This window comes from Dromaius novaehollandiae, chromosome Z, assembly GCF_036370855.1.
Source record: "Dromaius novaehollandiae isolate bDroNov1 chromosome Z, bDroNov1.hap1, whole genome shotgun sequence".
Classification (NCBI taxonomy): domain Eukaryota; kingdom Metazoa; phylum Chordata; class Aves; order Casuariiformes; family Dromaiidae; genus Dromaius; species Dromaius novaehollandiae.
The window spans coordinates 24105335-24127608 of NC_088132.1; the positions used below are offsets into that span (position 1 = coordinate 24105335).

Sequence of the window (22274 nt, forward strand, 5' to 3'; positions counted from 1 at the left end):
TGAGGTTAACAGTAAAATATATTTATCTCACACCTGTCTCTGCAAATTGATTAACTGTAATACTCTTCACCAAGTATCACAAAACTAGACTTCGTTTGGGTCTGTTGGTTGCTATGCAGCTGTATCCGAATGTAAAACATGAGATCAGAAGTACCTTGAATTTCAGTTGTAATTCATAAAGTCAGACGTATGAAAAAGGTTTTTTTTAAAAAAAAATCTGTTTCAAAATCCCGCCCATATTTGAACCTGCAGGTCCCAGCTCTCTGTGAAATAAAACCAAAATCGGTTCCTAGATGCAGTGCTGCCCTAAGATGTTTAAAATCCTTGTGAGCCCATTGGAGAAGCACCTTCTAAGGAGCCATTTCCTGCCATGTTCTGGGAAAATCTCTTACAGCTGTTGGCAATTTCATTAGCTTTGACTGAGATTTCAAAATCTGAGTTGACACAGGAAAGCCAGTGGACTGATCATGTTTTTCTGTAGGTTGAAAGCTGCAGTGACAAAGTAATTCAGTGTTGTTTTATCCTAGGATGCTTGGCTCTGATGTGATTCCATTACCACATATTTATGGAGCTGGAATTAAAGGAGTTCAAGTGTTCTGCCCGCTGGATCCGCCTCCTCCTTATGAAGCTGTGGTGAGCCAGATCAGCTGTGAACAGGTATAGTCCATAGGAGTCCAGAAGCATTATTTTGTTTTTCTGCTGAAAGGGTAAGGTTGCACTGAGACACAGTAAATGTCCATCAGGTAGTTTTTTTCTCACTTAAAAATAGCAGGAGAATGCATTTGGTTACATATCTGGGATCACTGAAAATGTCACTAAAGATTTAAGTTAGTAACTAACCTTTGCAGTTAAGAAGTTGTTCCTAATTGGGTCGTGTCGTGAAAGGTGCCTGGAGGAAAACTCTATCTGACCATGGGAAATGGAACAAACTAGCACAGTGGAGCACACCATTTGCTGGTTATTCTGTAGGACTGCTGTGCTACCTCCTTGCTTTACTTCTCTCCTACACCTACTCTCCTCCCATGTGGGACTATGTCAGAGTTTTTCCTTGCTTTCCGATCCACGTTTACTGGTGTTTTCAGGAGAGGTGCTTTTTCCAGAAAATACTCAGCAGAATAAAATTAGCTGATCTGGGTGATAGACATTAATTTTTAGAAATTCACAAGCCTTGGTGGAATTAAATAAGTAGCATAGACATTTTGCAGTAAGGCAAAGCTGTTCACTTTATAAGGTGGATGTTGTGATTCTTAAAAAGTACAAAGAAAAAGATGACTGTGATCTTCAACTTTTTGGTTTTATTCTAGGAAGATACACTACAAATGGGTGTGGTGGAAGCTGCTACTGATTCTGTGGACACAAGTGATAGGCAGGCCTCTCAAGGTAGGAGAACACTTCAAAATTTGTTTTAAAACAGTTCTACCCAATCCAAATGACTTCATACAGCAGCAGCATTATTATTTATTTGAAAGACAGTCACTATATTGCAAGCCAGAGATACAAAACTGTGATTGTTTTGGGATGGTAGGAACAGGGATTGATCTCTAAAATTCAGAGTTGTTGTTTGCTTTTAAGATATAATATACGGACTTAGGGATAGCAACTGTCTTGTCAATAAATGAGATGTAAACACGTTTTCCTTTTGTAAGAAATAATGTCCGGTTTTGTTTTATGTACATGATGGTGCCTGTTGACATTGTTACTGATGAAAATAAGAAAAGGAAAAAAAAAATAATGCCATGTTGAGCTAAATAGGGGACTTTCTCTGTTATCCAGCCTTCATTGGAAGAATTTTTAATGAGTGTCCACATACTGGTACAGGATATGGCTAGACCACAAGTAGAGACCAGACCAAACTTTGCTCAACATTGGCTTCATGGTTTTTCAAACATTCTGAGTTGTTTTCAGCCTTGCTTTTCCATTTGTTGTGGTGTACACCTGCACTTAAAACATAGTTGGCTCCCAGGCAAGAACAGGCAGCTTTTCCAATACATTCCCGGTGAACAGGAAAATCTGTTCTTCTCTAATCTTCATTTTAACTTGCCATTACAATGCAGATTGTCCTTTCTGCAGAAGATGGCTGTGTACCTATCCTGCACAACGTTCACAACATAAGGATACAGAGTAAAGAAGACAGATACTTAAAAAAAAAAAAAGAAAAAGAAAACCCCAAAACCCAAACCATTATTTGACCATGGCTTCACTTCTGCGACTTTTATGACAAGCTGCAGGAAAACTTTGGTGTGAATTTTATCAGTTGAAATGGCCCTAATAAGTGATGACAGCAAAAAAAAAAAAAAAAAAAAAAAAAGTTGTTTTCCATAAAGCTGTATTTAATCAAATAACAATTCTTTCAAACTTCCCTTATAGGGAAAGCAGTCTGCCTGAAACTCTGAAAACATGCATTTGGATGCTTCTAATTTCCCATCAGTTGTGAATGGCTAGAAAGAAATTCAAAAGGGTGATAGCACAAAGTTTAATCCTCAGAGTCTTTTCATAGACAAAACTGCTGTTTCTTTCTCTGGGCATTTTTGACTACAAACTGAAAAAGAATATCAAACACTGGGTTGCATGATGAGTGCTTAGAAGTTAAGAGAACAGAAAACAGGAAAAGAAAATCACAGAAGAGTCAACTATTATGAAGTAAAGTCTCTTTACAAAGAGAAAAAAAAAGGGTGATGAAGCATTGTTGTATTTAAAAACTTCCTTCCTTCACAGACAGACATAAGCAAGCAGACCTGAGCTCATGTGATAAAACGCACCTTCCTCCCTGTCTTTCAAACTGCTTTGTTCCTCCCTTCCCCCCCACAATGGTTTGTAAAGAGTGATTTAAATCTTAACATGGCTGCTAAATTCAGATTCAATGAGAAAGCAAGCATCTTGATAACAAAAATGAGCACTGCTTTTTCTGAATGCCAAGGCAATGAATTTAAGCAAAGAAAATGCTCTGAACAGTATCTTCCTTTATTTAAGTCCAGGGAAGGAGATAGGAATTGAGGAGGTATGCTAGAATCGTGGCAGAGTAATTTCATGGGTTCTCTCAGTTGGTGGAAAGTAACAGTCTATAAATAAAGGCTGAAATTTGCATGGTTTATGATGTGGTACAACTGCAGTGCCAGAGGATATGTGTAGAACTCCATGATTCCCTTGGCATCATCAGGACTGATCCACTGTGTGTAGCTCCTGATGGAAATTACCCACTGCCAGCAGAACTGGGAGAGTCAAAAGCACTCCTGTCAAAGAAAATGGGAGTTTCCCTGCTGACTGTGGTGGGAACACATCCAACCTTCTATTGATGGCTGATGATGCTTGGCAGCTGCTCTGTATCATCACACACTAGGGATACACAACAGCTTTTACCCAGTTATCCCTCTAACATCTGAAGCATTATGAAGAATTAGTATATGATCATGAAATCTAATTAATTCTTCAGTTTAGCAGTAAAAACAAAAAAATACAGAATAGTAGTACCATTGTACCTCAAGGATGACTGACTGTTAGCATAACTCCACCAGCATTATTGAAGTTTTATTGATTATATCTTCTTTAATCCTGCTTGCCATGCTTTGTTGTTAGGTCCTACTGCAACTTTCCAGGCTAGAAACTGCTTTATATAGGTTATGTCATTGTTTCTTCTTTTTAGAGATTCTAGGTTGTGTTTAAGTAGGAGATAAGGTAACTAAACAAGCACAAATCTCCCAGGACTTAGTTTCATTGATACTTCAGTCACTGGTGTTTTTCTGTTCAGTATAACAGCACAGACATTTTTAATGTTCTGTATAAGAGATTATTTACATTAATTTTGCTTTTTGTTCTTGCATAAGAAAGAACATTTTTTTTCCTTATACAATGCCAGGTGCCATCAGATGGAAGTACAGAACTAGACTTGAGGAAAAATAAGTGGCTTCACCCAGCCACTTCACCAGTGTATTTAGTGAATACACTAAAAGGAAATGGCCTGTATCACAGCATATGATTTCACCTTAAGGAAAAGGAGGAGTGTTTTAAGTGGAGGATTAATTGGAAAGATGAAAGAGATAAAAGGAATTCAGGCAAATCTTTATTTTATGATCTGCTTTATTTTGACTGCTTTTACTTCACCTTTACTATTTGCAATTACTCAGATGAAGAAATTCCTAAGTCTTCCAGCAGAGTGAGCCTTTCACCTTCAAATGCAAACCCAGTGCCTGCAGACAAGAGAGCCTTCAATCCCCTACAGAAACGGTCCAAAAGTGACCCCGTACTGCACTGCCTGCTGCCTCAAGGTGACTTGATTTTTCTGTTTCAATGCTTTTATGTAATAAATTCTAACAAGGACATTATCAGAAAAGGGTAGTACCTTAAACCTACAAAGTGCCAAAATCAACTACTGTCTCCCAACAAAGTACCTACATTAGAGCAAACAATTTGCTTCATCATATCCTTCCCCCCCCCCCCCCCCATCTTAGTCCAGCTTCTCTTTAGGCTTACACAGCTAAGAACAGGGTCTATATTAGGTACTACTTGTTTGGGGGAGGAGTGAAGATGAGGAAGAGAAAACGTGGAATATTTTTATGATAACATCTAAAACCACTCAAGGGCATGTGTTACTGCAAGCAATTGAAAGCAAAATTATCTTAGGTATGAGCATCTAAATTTGAATAACCATTTTTCTCTCCCTTCATAGCACCAAAAAAAAAAAAAAAACCCAACAAACAAACCAAGCCCAAGAAACTCCCACAGTGGACATCCAGTGAAGTTTGGCATAGCTACTTTGGAGGGGGGGGGGCGGGGGGGAGGTCAGTGATCCAATTCAGCTGCTGTGGGAAAACTGCTGGTGTGGTTGCACAGTTCTTGTTTCTGTTGACAGTCTTAAAAATCTAGTCAGAGTCCTGCAGTCTTATTAGAGGGCTTTGGAATGCCCACAGTAGTTGCTAATACATTTTTAGCACTCACAAAAAATAAGTAAGTGGAGAGGGGACATGTTAGTAACAACCATTTATTTTGAATATTGAGAACATGCCTATATGGATTATCACTTACTATTCTATGGAATGTTGTCATGCTTCCCCTGTGTCATGTTTTTTTTCTGCTTTCCTCCTATCAGCTTCCACCACAGTACCCCAGAGAATCTGCTGCTGAAGCAGTAGTTAAATGATGCACAGCCTATTCATAGCTGTGAAAACAGAGCAGGGTGTTGTCACTGTAGACAGAATCCATCTATCAGAAGCAACTGGGCCCTCTAGGCTTAATGTATGATTAGGTCTATTCAGCACTGGACCTGAAAGTGAAATACACAGCTGCTGCAGAAATGGAAGTCAGCTCCTTCAACGAGGGAAGTTGCTTCAAGTTAGTTTGTCCTCTCTTGCAGGGAAGTTTTGGCTCTCCTCCTGGAATTGTTGTTATATGTGGCATAATGCCAACATTAAAGGGCTACTTGAATAATCTATAGATCCTTTTATTTATCTATTTAACAATGATGACTTCTATTTAGGCTAAAGGCAGTGGAATTGACTCCCTGCCACCGCTTGCTTAGCCCTCCCAAAGTCATTTTGAATGGATTTTTTTTCAGTATAACTTCCACTTTTTAATATTACTGGTTTCCAGCTTGAGAAGAAATTATTTCCAGCTAGCTTGTAATGAGCCCTCTTGACTGGTAATAACTGAAAGTTACATAAAGCTTAGGAGAGACTAGCAAACTGTATTCAGTCTGTCTTGTATGACTTTATGTTAACATTAATGCTAAATGCTCATTTCAGCTCTAATCATTCTCATTAGAAGCAAAAGAGAAGGGAACTGATACACACAAATGGCAAACTTCACTTTCACAAAAATAATCCTCCAGACTCTTTTCTTGACATATGATAGGCACTCAAGTTTTTTCTCCAGTAAGTAAATTCAGTACAGAGTGAGCAACACCTGCCACCCTGATTGTGCCAGACTTAAGTTTTACTTGGTTAAACTGTGCACTAAATCACTGAATTAGTACTGAAATCTCACAGGATGTGTTTATCAATACTGTGAACTAAGTAAATTGTTTATTTTAATCTTTGTCTTTAGGTCCAGTGCAAAGCTGTGAAGCTGCAACTCAGACTGAATTAAAACCAGAACTTGATACTGTCACCTTGCGGAAGAGTTTAAGAGCAAGAGCTTTGAGGGCAAGACCCCGATCTTTGATAGACTACAAGTCCTACATAGACACTAAGCTGCTTGTGGCACGCTTCCTAGGGCAGTCCTCCTGCAGCATGACCCCTGACATACATGATTTGGTGGAAAGTATCAAGTCTGTTTTAAAATCGGATGAAGAACACATGGCAGAAGCTATCACCAGTGCCACCTTTCTTGAGCAGGTAGTTTTATCACTGTATTCAGGATGATGTGCAAAACCAAAGCCAAATTCCAAAAGTACACGGTTTCAAATTTTTGAACCCAGTTTAGCCTCACTAACTATTTACCACTATTTTGGCTTCATCTGGGGAACACACAAGAGGCTGTGCAGCCATGATGTCCCAGAGGGCCAGGCAGAGTTTTTCAGAAGACTGAACACCATGCATACTTAAAAGTTGAAGGAGATAGTCCTGTGTGGTAGAATCATGAATTGTAAAAACATGACAATACTGCGTATGGTAGGGGAGAAGGAAGAGATATTACAAAGCTTATATAATTGTAAGCTGGAAAGAACAGAAGCCAATAAAATTTTCATGTAAAATCCACTAGAAGCTATTTTTTACGGTGGGCTTGCAGAATAAAGTCCTATTACTAAAGAAAGCATAAAGTACAAAATAATGTGCTTACATTAATGGAATGAATATTTAAAAGTTTAGATATTGCAGACTTTGTCTAAATGTTTGGGTGTATAGAGCATTTGGAAGGAGGGGTTGATTCAAATATGGTACAAGGGATTTGCTGTAACAGCTGGTTTTGGTTTGAGTTCTCACACAAAACCCCAAAAATAGCAATTTGGGTTCCAGAAACAAACTGAGATTTGCTACTGCTGCCTACTGTCAATGTAAGCATCAACTAATTTGACAAAAGTAGCTGAAACATACTTCCTTATGAGTGTCTTAAATCTTTATCTGCCTCAGAGCAGTTTTTCACACTAGCCTGAAGCTTGTTACAATTCAGTGGCTTTTGCAGGAAGTAACATTTGCATTCCTATTGAACAGTAACTGACATAGCCTGGCTTGAGGTGAGCTAATTCTTGTGCAGCTTCTTTCAAAGAAAAAGTGATGAATGACGACACTCAGTGTCTTTCCCCATAGGATTGGTTTTCCCATACGTCCTTAACAGTCACTTGCCTAAAATTAATGGGGCATCACTTAGATTTTTTTTTTTTTTAATAGTACAACTAGGATAAGAACAACTTGGATAAGAAGCTATTTTTAATGGAAAAGAACCTGAAAACAAACCTGATTTTACTTTTTTCCTTTTAAAGGTGATGGCCCCTGCCCAGCAATCAATGTCATCAAGGGCCCATGTGCTACCTTTTAGACAACATCCTGGATTGCTGCACCTGGAGAGCTGTGGTGATTTGAGTACTTTCACAACAGCTGAAAGTCATTTATCAGAGAGAAGGATCCAGGGACTAGAACATGAAAGGCCTCACAGTCTTATTGGAGTTGTAAGGGAAACTGTACTGTGAGTTGATATCTCTCTGTTCCTCAATAGAGCATTTCTGTCAGGCATACTTGCTGAACAGAAAAATCATCTCTGACACGTAGGTGGAAGAATGTGTCGCTAATCCATACTTTATACCCTCCTGCTCAGACTCCTAAAAGGAAGCTCACTGTACAAAACCTCCTAATCAGTTTCCAAGCTGGCCTTTAAACTGGGCTATTCAGATGGAACTACCATGTTTGTGATATAGTACTGTTCTTTTGCACCTATGTAGTCTGTCACCACTTAGGATGCAATTGTTTTTGATACTCAGTTTACAAGAGATACGGTAGAATGGTTCTATGCCTTGGTTTATCTGAGGTGAGGCAAGAACAGTTATGCATGCGTGCACTTTGTATCTCACTGAAGAATACAGGCCAGAGTCAATGCTTGTGTTTATATGGTGTAAATTACTGTTGCTTCATTGATTTTTAGCAATTTACTTCCTCATACAGGTGCTTCTTATATATCAGCAGCCATCCATGCTGAGAGCATTTACCATTTACACAGCCATCTCCAATCCGCTGCAAATGTGCATATAACTACCCGAGGTGGTTTTGGCAACATTAGCCACTAGGCCAAAGTGACCTGTGAGTTGATACTCTCTGGCAAATATATAAATGCATAAGCCAGTTGACTCAAGCTGTTGACTGCTGCTACTTTGTCAAACTCTATTCTCTATGTATGCTGCTAACTTGGAACACACTAAGTGTTTCCAGAGGCTGGGATCAGGCACACAGTGTTTATTTCCAAAGCTAGTTGTAGCCTTCTGCAACTCAGCAGGACAACTAAATATTCCTGCTATTATTTTAAAGATAAAGCTTCATCTAACAATTATTGAACAGCTTTCCTACTGAAAAATAAAAAGCTTTAAAGTGAACTTGAATTAAACTTGTTCAGAAGGAGAAACTGTTCATGCGGTCTGACTCATGAAAGATAACTTGAGTAAAATAAAATGTTTACTCTAGAATTGGTGTGTGTGGGGGGGTTCCTGTCTGGTAAGGCACATATGTTAGGCCTCTTAATATTTCTGCAGCATAGGCATATTGTCTTTACACACCCAATAAAAACTGTGGGGGTTTTGTCTTGTCTTGTCTTGTCTTGTCTTGGGGGGGGGGGGGGGGAACCACAAGAACCCACTACTCCACTGTGGTAGCTCTTTCCTCAGCTCTAATAAATTTTTCAACTCCATTACAATTAACACTCAAGTTCTTTTTACATGCATCGTCTTAAGTTGGAGTTCTTTTTGATCTTCCATATTAGCTTCCTTTTCTTAGTTCATCATTCCCCTTCTAAAACTAGGTTGTAGAAGGAGAATTATGCTCGCTTCATTAGTGCGAACCATGTTTCCAGTAGCTTTTAACAGCTCATGCCTGGTTTTACATTCAGGATAAATCCTTGTCACTTCCTGGGGGAAAAGTCTGCAAGGTCCCTGGGCTCTAAATCAGGTTGCAGTGTACATTTAAGCTTTGAAAAACTTGATCAGAATTCACTTAATTGTTTATCATTAGCAGCTATTGGACAGTGTTTCAAAAGGTAGGTAAATGCTTCAGGTAAAAGGAAAAAGTAAAATCAGAATTCAATAAATTATGTGCTTACCATAGCAGTTAATTTCAAATTGACAGGGTAATTACTTAAGGACAAGTAAAACACAATTACTTATAAAATCTGTCAATCAAGTGATTGTCTAGGTAAGCTGTTCCCTTAGTGAGCTGCAAAAAACATGAGCTGTTGAACTAATCAGTCATGTGTTAACAGACATTGAGAAAAACAAGATGGCAACAGAAGTTGCTCCATAAGAGGAAAAGTTTAAAAAAAATATATATATTCAGAGTTGTCAACTTCTCTGAACAAATATTCACCACCCATATTTTATTATCATAGACTTCTCTAGAAGATCTAATGTCAGTCTCACTGAGTGCTTCAGAGCCAGCTCTATGTCCAGTGTGCTTTACAAGTTCACAGTCTAGCTTCAGAGACAGAATGCGCAAGTCAAAGCACTTTATGCCAGGTCAGGAGCCCATCTGTTTTCTACATATCTTATGTAACTTACTTGCAGTTTTTTTGTAGCTGAATCAGTGCACAAAAGTAGTACTGGAATTCCCAGATTTCTTGGAGACTGGCCTGAATACCAAGTGGGCTAGCTTCTCTGTCAGGCTGTGCTCAGTTCTCCACCAGTGACTTGACAACCATACCAGCTTTGGACTGGACAATCAGGTTCTTGGTAACTGCAAGGGTTTTCAATACACTGTCTGCTAGCACCCAGCTCCTTGAACCACAACCCCTAACACTGCAGCTTGACTGCCATGAATTTACAAACCTGTTTCTGACAGGTGACTATTACTAGTCTCTGGCAGCAATCCAGAGAATATGAAATAGTGGTAGATAGGAAGCAAGTCTACCACAAAATAATCCTGTTGCAAACTAAATGGTTTTCCAAGATACAAGATAGATTTCTCTACCAGTATTAGACAGAACAATAATACTGCAAGTCTTGGAAAAAAGTGAGTTACCAATAACCAAAACGATGTAGCAAATTTAAATTAAGTTAGTTAAAGGCACTGAGATACACAAGAGTTAGAACCAGCATATCCAGACTTTCTTTTTTCCTCAGTCATAACTGGAAACCTAGGAAGAGATCATAAAAAGTTCACTTAACACATTTAATACTATTTCCACAATTCTAAAACATTCACCAACTTCAAGAGGTACAAGATGTCTAGCAGCTAACTTTAATCATCACAATTTCATACTGTGCCAAACTTGCATAACATGGGTCTTCATTAGCAAGGATTTTTTGTACACAAGCTTTTGCAAGCAAGCTGTTTACAACCTGTGTAAGGCAGGTGACAGAGCAGCCCTTGGCAACAGAAGAATTATTTTCATTTACTTAAGGTTTTTTTTCTCCCTCAAGAAAAAGTTTATGCAAATCTCTTTCATTAGAACCAGTCTCCCACCAGCACTTTCTTTTTTTTAACATTAACTTACCAGCTTTATGAGCTACCTTATGTTCAAAAGATAAACTTCTCCCCTCTAACCCATTTCCAAATGCAGTCTCATTTCCCTTCCAGGTGGCCTTCGGAACCAATGAAAAACACTCTCCTTTCACCAACAGCACTCTCTCACAGATGCCACTAGTCTTCCTCCAGCTTTTTCGTCCAATGAAAAAGCCACTAGTCAGACCAATGAACATTTTTTAGTGGGAGAGAAGCTGCCTTCTTTTCCCCAGACCACCTTATTCTAAAAAAAGGGGACACAACACTCAATGCTATCTGTCATACCATATGTCTTCTACTGCTGTCAGGGCAAGTCCCCCGAACTTCTGCAGTCTCGCCTAAGGAAGCCCTTTACGAGAAGGAGCAGAATAGACACCTCCTCATGTGGCAGAGAAATTGGCAGAGGTCATGGAAAAAGTTGTATGGGATAGAATATGGAGGAAAGAAAATGCAGAAGTCATAGAGACTGTGAGAAGGTAAAGATAAGAACAACATTAGTAAGCGTAGGAATACATCAGTGCAACAAGTGTAAGTAAGGATGGACTTAGAATGAAAGAAAATCCTTATCTGGTTTCAGTTTCCATCTATAAAAGTAATTCTTATGTCTTGTCCCTACTCCCCCTGCCCAAATACACATGTGCATTCAGGCTTATCAGAAATGACAGGGTAGTGGAAGCAGAGGGCACAAACTTTTCAGCCAGTTCCTTAGGCTTCAGAGCCACATTTTTCTGCTGTCTTACTTCAGTTATCTGTAAAAACATCCATTGGGGATGAATACCGCACAGAATTGCTGCTGTGAAAGTAGAACTAGCATAAACCATACATATGTTGTTTGGTTGAACTGGAATAGAAACATTTAAAATAGATATTAGGTTTCAATATTGCAAATAAAAATTCTAGAGAGTTGATGGAGGAGATTTCTCAGAGAAGAGTCACAACAAGGTGTTTAGTGGCAAAGGAAAAGAAGGTATCCAAAAACATTGTACTAGAAAAAGACAAAAAAGTCACTTTTGGAGTATATTTCAAAAACAGCAATACTTAAGGTTGAGCTCTACAACAATAATCAACCTCTAAGAATGAATCATAGTTCTCTTCCTGTATGTGCTGAAGTTACTGACAATACAAAGCTCAGAGAAGAATATCTTAATTAACATGCTAGCCATTAAGATTCTTTGGTTTCTTAAGAATTGCTGCTGCCCTATCTCAGAAAAGTCAGAATACAGATTCATGGATAATCTCTTTATACATAATTCTTCATCAATCTCATCAATACCCTAGTCTCCAAGTCAAAAGTTTCTTCAATGCATTATGACTGTTACAAATAACCTATGGCCTACAGTTCCCTGGTTGTTACATGGTCCAAGAGGAAGAAAAAAAAATCTACCAGGTATGCACATGCACAATCTAGGCATGTTATGCTCCACCTTTTATACAGTTACTAAATGGAAAAAGCTTCTTGGCTCTTAAGTTTGGTAACCTGTGCAGGATTCATACTCATTTCTTGTGGCAGCAGTTTCTAGAAAGATTTAAAGACCTTGCCACTCATCACTAATATGGTTTAAATGAATACAGACACTCAGTTACAAAACAGGCTTTCAATAAAAACTGCTATTCAGTGTTCTGCAACTACGTTTTATAAGATAAGACTCTGTTAGTTAGTAAACTGTAATTAAAATAGAAACTGTCTGGAAGAAGTTTTCTTCATTCTGTTCTTTTGCTCCAGTAACCTTCTCATTTAGTAGTGGGACATTATTCTTGTCTAACTGAAAGAACCAGAAACAAAAATCCAAACAATATGTTCTGCATTGAACATTTAAATCACAGTATTATGGGTGCTCCCATAATCCCAGCCTATGTCAGTCCCCATAGACTATGAGCACCACTTATCCAACCTGCAAGGCGCTGGCACTGGAGTGAGAGCAAGAAAAATGCCCCATATGAAGATAATGATCTATGAGATTTACATCTGTATCTGCTACATGGAAATTCATAATTAAGCTTATCCAGTGAAATGTAGAAAAATTTGCAATAAAGAAATCAGAATGTAAAGTTTTAACAGGAGTGAAAACTACCTTAGAAACAGGAGGAGGATGGAGGTTGGTGGGCAGGGAAACAAAGTAACAGAGTTAAGCCTGTCACTCTGTATCATTTACAGAATATTCTGAGATTTTCCGATCTATCACTTAAGCAAAGAATGTGAAAAGTTAAGATGCACTTCTCTCCGCTAAATTGCCAATGTGTTTATTTCATGATTGGCAACCTGGTGCCTGAAGGTCCAAATTCAGTTTTCTTCTGGATCAAGTGTAGTATATATTTTCTTTTCTGTAGACTGAAAGTTCTCACGACAATCTGTGCTGCACAGAAAGTCCTTTGAGACCTTACATGAAGAAACACACCTTTGTTGGCTTTTGCTGGCTGACTTTCAAATACCATCATGTTTTTTGTAATCAATCTCTGATTATAGAAATATTTTTCAGCTTTAGCACAGGCAGTCCCACAATTTATTCTAAGGCCAGGCATACTGCAATTCTAAGTCTTTTTTATTCAGACTCTGCTAAGTCTTTCAGAATAAATCATACTGATGACCCTGGAAGGAAAATAACAGCTTCGGAAATGGTAATAGGGCAAAAAGTATTTTTAGTAAAATCCCATTTATGAAAAAAGCATATTTAAGATTATTCAGACAATGAAATAATATTTCTCTCATATGGCAGGTGTCTTTCAATAACATATTTTTGGAAGATTCAAACATGGTGATATTTCACACAGTAAAAACTGGGATGCAACCTTAGATATGGAGTAAGTTTCATTTAGGAGCAGCTGTTTCATTTATTACCCTAAAATAATGCTGTTTTAAAAAGAAAGTTAATAGCGTTGGTTCACATCTGCAAACATACATATACTATTACTCCAAACTAAATGACAAAAGAGAAATACCTTCCAAGCATTCATGCATTCAGAACTGGCAAGGCAAATCAAATCCTAGTGTAGTATCAGCAAACTCTCAGCCTCATCTGAGGTATTTTTGTTTTGTATTTTATTGTTGCAAATCTTACAGACATTAGCGCTCTGTTAAATAAAGGAATGTAGCACAGTAAATACATCACAATAAAATAACTGGCCAGAACCCCCTCCCCCCACAACAACAAAAAAAACCCCAACTCCTCTTCCACTCCCTCCCCCCAAATCAAACCAGTGCAGCTTCATTATAGAGGTCAGAGACCTGTGGCAAAAAACATCAGAGGAATTACATTCAGTAGATGTGCAGTATCAACATTCCAGGCTCACATATATTTTTATATATATATTTATATTTATATATAGAGATCACTGAGTTAAGTGTTTACAAAGAACAATATTGTTACAAATACAATACTATACTTTTCCCAACGCTTTACAATAATTTCTATTCACCCTCTTTACAGAACAATAGTACAACTTCATATTCTAGGTACTGTGCTAAATATGTACAAGAGATCTCAACCACATTGCCATCTTCAGAAACATATTATTTAATTCAGATAATAAGCAAAAAAACAGCAAACAAATCTGGAAATCCCAACAAATTTGAGCAAGATTCAAAAAAAAAAAAAAAAAAAAGAAGCATGAAACTTGCCAATAAAAAAGTGTAAAGGATATTTCATCCTTAATGTAAACATTGAAGAGTTCATTAGAATGTATGAAGCAGTGAGAAAGGAAAGAATTTCAGGCCTGTCACTGAAGAAAGAATGTAAAACAGCAGTTTGTTCCTTTGAATCCATTAAGAATTCACATACATAACAACTTGCCGCACTAGTCTACAGAAACGCCAGCTCTTCGTTTTGAGCTCACTCTTCTTAAAACTCTTTCCCTTTACAACCTAAAATGGGATTGCTTATAAGACTGTTATTGGGAGCGTATGCACATTACAGACCTCCCAGCATAGAAATCTTATGTAGATGCTGTGATCGGAACAACTAAGACTCTCTGCCAGGCTCTGAAGCTGCAAGTATTCACTCCCTTAATGCTAGGCACCTATTTGTGATTTACCATGAAGTGAACTGGTTAAGCATTCGAGTGCCAATAGCGAGGCATAAGCTCGACTTCGAGGATAGTAGCCTTGTTTTCAAACACGCAGCTGTGTCATCCGTAAGTACTTTTGCATGTTTAGGTCTCCATCATCACCCAGTGGAGTGAACTAAAGACCCTGCTGCATGAGTTGGACAGAACCACAAAAGCAACAAGTGAAGCTGAGGGCGTAAACATAGCAGGAGTCAGAAGCATGATAACTGTGTCTTCAAGAGTTTGCTGAGTTTCCTCAAACAACTTATGTAAAGGCTGCACTGTATATAATCTTCTGAATTGTACATGGTTATATATCATATTTACATATATTACTATATATATGGAAACTTCTGAAAAAAGTTCAAATGATCATCATAAACCGATGTCTACAGTTAAACAATATGCTCACAAGTCATTCACTATCTATCTGCATCAGTCTGGTAGCAGAGGTGAGCACTAACCTGAAATACTAATATCACTCTCTTGTGCAATCTGCTATTCCAAGATTGGGATTAAATTATTTAACAACAAGAACTGCAGTAAATCAAGTAATTGTACATTAACATCACACTAAAACATATTCACTTACTACAATAGTGTATGCACCATTCCATCATCTCCCTTATATATTTACTGCCCACTAAAATACAAAGTTCATTCTTTCTCTGTGATTAGCCCATGGATTTCCATGGTTTCTGAAAGCCAAAAATGGACCTCTGGCAACAGGTGGAAAGCAAGTGCGCAATGGCTCTCACCAAAAGTGCTCAATGGCTCTCACCAACAGAAATATGCATGTGCACACACACACGCACACAACAAACACACACCCCTGTATCCATGAATCTCTGGAGAATTCTCTAGGTATCATTACTGATCTGCAAGCAACACTTACAGCCCACCTGAAAATAACTAGAGAAACCAATGACTATGACCATCACCGCAGTTTCAGAACAGAGGGCTGGAATGGGTGCACGTATGTGTTTTGTGTGCACTTGTTTGCATCTCATTGAGCCTTTCTATCACAGCAGGACACAGCAGAAACTGTTCATTAGGAGAAAAAAAAAATCAAGGCATTAGCCCAGCCTAAAAGCGTGATTCAATTTTGGTGGAAACATCAGTATGCAGTCTTGGTGAAATGTAACCACAGAGAATAGAGATTTTTTTATCTTGTTTGGAAGAACCACCTCTACTTTTTAAAAAACCAAACCAAACCAAACCAAAAAATCTTTTTCCTCTTTCCTTTATAGCCTGAAAGTTAGAGACCAGTCAAATCCTAGATTTCATATATCCCTACAGTATATCTTCTTCATACAAGTGCATATAGTACACGCAAATATCCTTTAAGTGTCATACATACGGAAAAAAATCACAGTAACTTATATAACAAAATAAATAAATTTATTCCCACCTTACCTCTCCCACTGTTATCTATGTCATGAACTAAAGAAAAAGTCGATACAATTAGACAGGTCTTTGGACAAAAATATATGTTAAAACTGGCTCAGAGAACAAAATTACTTAGAATGGTATGCAGATCTCTTATATTCAAACTTCATAAATAGCAAGCACAATTTAAAAAAATGTCTATATACACTGGCACACGTGGCTGTGTGCACCAAATATGGAAGTAAGAGCCTAGAAAAACTGTAGCTACTCAGGAGAGCCCCTCACTATTTCTCTTGTAGATATTTAAAGATCCTCCCCCCGACCCCATTTCATTTAACTTCTAAAATAGGCAGGGGACTATAAAAGACATGTTGCATTTAGAAACAAAGTAGAAGAAAATGAAGAGATAGAAACCTGGGGTGAGGAGGGGCAGCTGTAAAAAATGCCTCCCTGAATTACTTAGTGTAAGTAATGTAATTGTAAGACATTCCAGCAAGTCTCAGAGTACCTTTTGCAGTTATATTATCCTGAAGAATTGATGATAGAGGGGAATTAAAAGGTGTGCATTTGGACAGTTGGTTCTACCAGAGCAGCATTTACTCATTCTTCATAAGCATGTAATTCTTCATTGAGGATGAAACTTACCCTTTTGGTATTCTACTTTCCCTACAAATAAAAATCTTTAACGTTGAGCTCAGTGCCAGTAGGGAAATAGTGGAAGAGAAGCAAAGTAACAAGCGTGGTGTCCAAGAGAGCACTTTACCCTATCATTGTATCTATTTGGTAAAGTCAGCTTTCCTTTAGCAACACTTACTCATGTTGTCAAATTACAGCCACAGAAATAGAACTGACTATGTAGCACAAAATACAGTTAATCCTTTTTGTGAACCCAGCCGTGAACACTGCTGCTGTTATTTGCCTATTCTGCATGTGGAACTGCATAAAGCTTCACTTGTAAAGGGATGCAACCAAAATAGTCCCATGGATATATCTTCCCCCTTCCCCATAAACAGGGAAGTGGTGGGGAATGGGAGAAAAAGGGAGGGAGGGAGGAAGGGAGAGAGAGCGCGCATGTGTGTGTGTGAGAGAAAAAAATGTCTCTGCAGACACAAAAATGCAGCACTAGAGACACAAGCACTAACGAGGAAAAACATCCTCCATGCACTTTGTGAAGGTGAGGTGTCGGCCTTAGATGTAAACTGGTTGCTCTTGAGCAGTCAACAGCCTGTACATGGCAGCTGGCATAGTCTTCATATGAATCTAGAGAAAATAAGACAAGTTAATCAATGTTCCCACCATGCATGCCCACCTACCATGGCACACTGGGGAGGGAACTTGCTAAGGTCATATAGGACAGAAGGAAAAGGTGAAGCTTAAGAGTTTTTATACCCCTATTAAAGCGTAACAGGTGGCGGTTTTATGAAATATGGAGCATCAACCAACTATCTAAAGTTGTGGGCACTTAATACTTTCTATCAGGGTGTTTCTAGAACATATGAGAACTATGGGCAAATAATAAAAGAAATGGTGTGCTGTCCTTAGTCTCACTTCCACTATTTAAATCTGAACAGCAACAGCCCAGAAGAGAGAATAATGATGACATATGTAATACTGCCAAGGCACACACTTACCTCACCAACAGCGTTTGAGAGAATGTGAACAATTTTCTCATGGGGTGTTGCTACAACACTCTGTCCATTGATTTCAATGATCCTATGGCCGACACGCACGCCTCCTCGCTCTGCTATACCTCCTCGCATAAGGCTACAGATCTGGAAAGAAAAGGACAAATTTATCAAAGCCTAGATCCGGAACAGAGGCTTTAGTTTACCCATTTTTGCCTGCAAATTGTAATTCAGCATTTAAATACATGTGCTTGTAACAAAGTCTACAAAGTCATGGATCGCTGATTCAAAGTAAAATTTGTTAGTGACAGAGTAACTATCGTACATTCTCTTCCACAAGCAAAAGAAATTGTTAGAAGAGGCTGTCTGTGTTGTACTTCAGATGCGTTGTGGTTTGGCAGTTTAAGTGTGCACGAAGGACCACAGTTTAACAATGTTCAGGATGCAGATGCCTTACCTTAAAAGAGAATCAAGGACAGCATCTTTCTTTTGAGGCCATACAATGGCTTGGTTAGAGACATGATGCAGACTGAAAACAGCCTCAACAACAGTTTTGTTTCTCTAACCTAAAACAGCCTTTCTGCTCCTCTGACTGACTCCAAAGCTGTGAAGTAAGCAGAAGACCAAAGAGAAGAATAACTCTAACCAACTCAACTTTTATATCTTAGACTTAACAGGTGTGGTAAGTCCTCCTTGCAGCGAGGAAGGAAACAGCAGCTTTTTTCTCCCCACTTTCTCACACACAAACAAGAAGTTTCACATATGTTAAAGTTTCCCCAGAGAGTCTGGAAGAGACTTACAATCCCATTCTGCACACTGAAGCCCAACTGGTATCTGAGGTCCGGTCTCCTGATCAAGACTGTCGTTACTGGAGGACATCTAACTATGTTCAGCTTAACTCGGGCCTGGTTTTTCAAACCCTGCAAAAACAAATCACTGTGAAAAATGCTGCCAAAGACAGGGCGAAACATTTAACAAGGGCATTGGAAAAAACGATTGTTGAAATGTTGACATGGGAGCAGCCATGAATAAGCAGTGCTTTGTGTGCATTGTAATGGAACAGGATCACCAAATACCAGACACAAGCATTAGCGAAACAAACAATGCAGTATCAAACTTCTCTTGCCAAGAAACTGACACCTGTTTCAAGAAACCTAGTATCCTGTTGGCAATTTCTTCATTTCAAAAACACAAATCATGTATAAGAACAATATGAAACAGGTCTACACAGCTGAGCAAAAAAAATGATTTGTTGCTAGAAAATGGAACTTTAAATACATAGCTAAGATAGTTGCAAGTAAGTAGCTTCCCTAATGGAATATATGCAATTCTGTCAAGCAAACAGAAGGTCCTCCTCATATAACACTTGTAGGAGCAGTGCTCCTAATTCACCTTCCTTCTCCCTTCTAAACTAGATATATCACATTCATTATGAACTCTTTGCTACCAGAAGAAAACTGAGGGAGGAAAAAGCTGTTTTACTGTGAGGGTGGTCAAACACTGGCACAGGTTGCCCATAGAGGATGTGGCACATCTATCCCTGGAGCAATTAATACCCGCAAGCGGACACAGCCCTGAGCAACGCAATGCAGCTGACCCTGCTCTAACAGAGGTCGGCCTAGACAATCCCCAGGTGGCCTCAGCGAACCTGACTGTACGCTCCTGTGAAAAGCCAAATGCAGAAGTGAAGATGACTGCAGTCTGACCCATTACACAGTTTCAAGTGTTCAGAGCTCTTCCTTGTAGATAAATCCACTCCCAATGTTAGACTTTTCTGTCTAACATGGAATTGAACACACATTTTTCTACTCTAAAATGCTGCATTCAAGCTTTCAATAAATAAAATCCACATCAAGAAAGATATGCTATGTAAAGAATACAGTAGCTTTCACCTTCCCTTATATCAACACCTATCAATTCCAATACCTACCTCTGAATTTCCTTTATACATACAGATTGAAACCTGGGTCTCTCTGAAATCAATGGCTGCCTGACACTGACTTCAAAGGTTCATTCAGAAAAATAATTCCTGCTGCAGCTATGGTAATATACTGACGTCCCACACGCTGTTTACCGCTGCTGATTCTGCAGAGCTTAATGAGACTCATCAGGGACTTGAAGCACCAGGCTGGCATCTCGCCAGGCTGAACAGACTTACAGTGTATTTTCTTTGCTTTAAACTGCCTTGATGTGACAGTCACACGGACAACAACTGCCCTCGCGCCCATGCAGAGCCAAGCCCAGCCTGGCTGGTTGCTGAGGGTGGCTGGAGGAGAGCAGGCCCGTGAAAACGAAAGGACGAAACTTGTGGTGGCAAGAAATCCCTCCCCTCCGCTCGCTGCAGTGGCACTGGCTGAATCCTCTCTCCCCAGCCACTGTGTTTAACTTGCTCCTGGCGCTGGCAGCCTATCCCACACGCTCAGGGATAAATATATCATCCCTTTGTGGGTCTTCACGACAACACACGCAGTAAAAAACAGGAGCTAATAAACCAGCACTAAGTGTAGTGGAATGTGTACTCAGAAGTCTGAGGGGCCCTTCTGCATCCAGGAGGGTAGGAGGGTGCGAAGCACTGGAGATGCCCCTCTCTACCAGGAATTTAGGTGTCTAACTCTAGTCATCTGAGTTTTACTCAGTTCTGATGCCTTAAACAGATGATATCAATGCTCTCTTACTTCCCCTAAAGAACACACAATTTATTTTTATTAAAAAAAAAAAAAAAGGTAATATGGTCCCTAACCATTTTTTTTTTAGTTTTAGAGAAAGAACATGTCTTTCAAAAATGGCTAATTTATAGATTGTGCAGATCAGCCCTGAATCTGTTTATGACAGTAGCCAACACCAGATGCTTCTGAAAAAGACCTAAGTAGCATAATACAATTAGGGAATAACCATCACATATGGAAAGTTTCTTCTTAGCTCTGTCAGTCTACAATTGGTTTATGGTAAATTAGTAGCAGAGCCTGCATCTGTAATATAAAAATAATCTTATATGAAGTACTTGCAAGATATTCTTACATACATAGAACTCTCTTCATAGAAGTCCTTGTAGCATGCTAAAGAAATCTGAAATCCTGAGATATTTCTGCCACAATTAAATGTGTGCTTAGATTGCTTCCCTCGGAGGTTCATTCAGTTGTTATCCAGAAGAAGCTCCAGATCTATGGCTATGAAGACCTGCAAACACACAGACTATCTTTTCTTTAGAAAGATAAGATAAATGGCTAGCAGTTCCTATGGCAACAGCCACAAGTGTCAGTGAGGAAGGAGTACAAGGGTCTCTAGAAGCTGGAGACAGCAAAGCTGTCTTTTTGCTTGTTTTTGTTTTGAGAAAGTACAGAATATTCTCATCACTTCATAACAAAAGTCTACCTGAAAAGGCACTGAAAGGCACAGAGGAGCAAAACTCATCACAATTGCAGAAATAAAATTGATGTGGGACAGGAAAGAAGTATGGCAAAGCTCATAACATGAGGAGCCTGGATTTGCAGTCACCTTTGTTTCACTGAAGCTGGTACAGAGATATTTAAGATGATTATTTTTCCTGTCCTTCACAAAAAAAGACTGCTTTGCCATAGCTTTAATATACTCTGCTTCCAGGCTACCATTTGCACCCTCTGAGCCTGCCATTTTAGATTCAGTGACTTGTGCATCTATTACTCCTCAGAGCACAGCAGTCATATTTTTGGAAACCAGAATGGCAAGTCTTTATAGCAAACATCTTATTTCCAATCCATGTTCATGGACAACAAATACGAACTTACTTTGTGAATTACAAAAATACAGAATGCAAAAAAAAAGAAAAAAAAGAAAAGAAAAGGTATTGCAAAAAGGTATTGCAGAATACAACTACCTAGCAGGAACTAGCAAAAATAAACAAACAAATAAATATAAGTTTAATACACATATTCCTAGAAATCAGAGAAGGATTTTTGTATAGTCTGACACCAGCATTACATCACATGTCTACATGCTATGATGTGGAGGAGCTCTGTGGGATTATTTCAATAAACAATCGAGGACTCAATTTAGCTGTATCTCCAGCATTCCCTAGTGCAACTCTCCCCCTCTTGAAGCTTTGATGCTTAAATATCCATTCCCTTCTATGCTGCAGCTACCTCAGGCATTCTTCAGTTCCAGCTGACCTGCTTGCTTTTTGCAGTCACATACTCTTGTGACAATTAGAAGAAATCTCTTCTAAATAAAATATACCATTTAGCCAAATTAAGAAAAACATTCCACTTTCAAATAACTCGGATAGTTTTTGCAGAGGATTAATATGCTCCTTTTTCTTTAACTCAAAGTTAAAAAGCTTTTTAAAATATTAAGAAAAAGAAAAGAGAAAGAAAAAATACTCAGTTCCCTTTGAGACAGATACTAGAAGGCATTCAAACAGCAAAAGTGGCTTAGGGCAATACTAGACATCTGGGTCTCCATTTGTCATGTAAAGTTTTAAGTGTCTCCAGACATACATCTAGTAATATATTCCTTCTCAACCAAATATTCTCCTGGGGCCCAAAGTTCTGCACAGAATCCCTATCTATGCAACTAAAGGCTGTATCACCCTTTCCGGGACTCAGAAAATAGGTGG

At 38.7% G+C, this 22274-nt stretch overlaps 2 protein-coding genes across 7 annotated transcripts in view; one reads left to right on the forward strand and one right to left on the reverse strand.

The window, feature by feature from the left end:
• Window positions 1-8722, forward strand: part of ENTREP1 (endosomal transmembrane epsin interactor 1) — a 29725-nt gene extending 21003 nt beyond the window's left edge. For all 3 annotated transcript variants that reach the window (XM_064501318.1, XM_064501317.1, XM_026097891.2), the window contains exons 7-11: window positions 528-657; window positions 1305-1380; window positions 4122-4262; window positions 6037-6326; window positions 7412-8722. In XM_064501318.1, coding sequence (XP_064357388.1) covers window positions 528-657; window positions 1305-1380; window positions 4122-4262; window positions 6037-6326; window positions 7412-7618 — 844 coding nt within the window. In that variant the 3' untranslated portion in view covers window positions 7619-8722. The remainder of the gene's footprint in view (window positions 1-527; window positions 658-1304; window positions 1381-4121; window positions 4263-6036; window positions 6327-7411) is intronic.
• Window positions 8723-13648: 4926 nt separating this feature from the next.
• The window catches only part of APBA1 (amyloid beta precursor protein binding family A member 1), a 99304-nt gene continuing 90678 nt past the window's right edge, over window positions 13649-22274 (reverse strand). For all 4 annotated transcript variants that reach the window (XM_064502451.1, XM_064502453.1, XM_064502452.1 and 1 more), the window contains 3 exons: window positions 18484-18603; window positions 17690-17830; window positions 13649-17318 (listed from right to left, as the gene is read on the reverse strand). In XM_064502451.1, coding sequence (XP_064358521.1) covers window positions 17247-17318; window positions 17690-17830; window positions 18484-18603 — 333 coding nt within the window. In that variant the 3' untranslated portion in view covers window positions 13649-17246. The remainder of the gene's footprint in view (window positions 17319-17689; window positions 17831-18483; window positions 18604-22274) is intronic.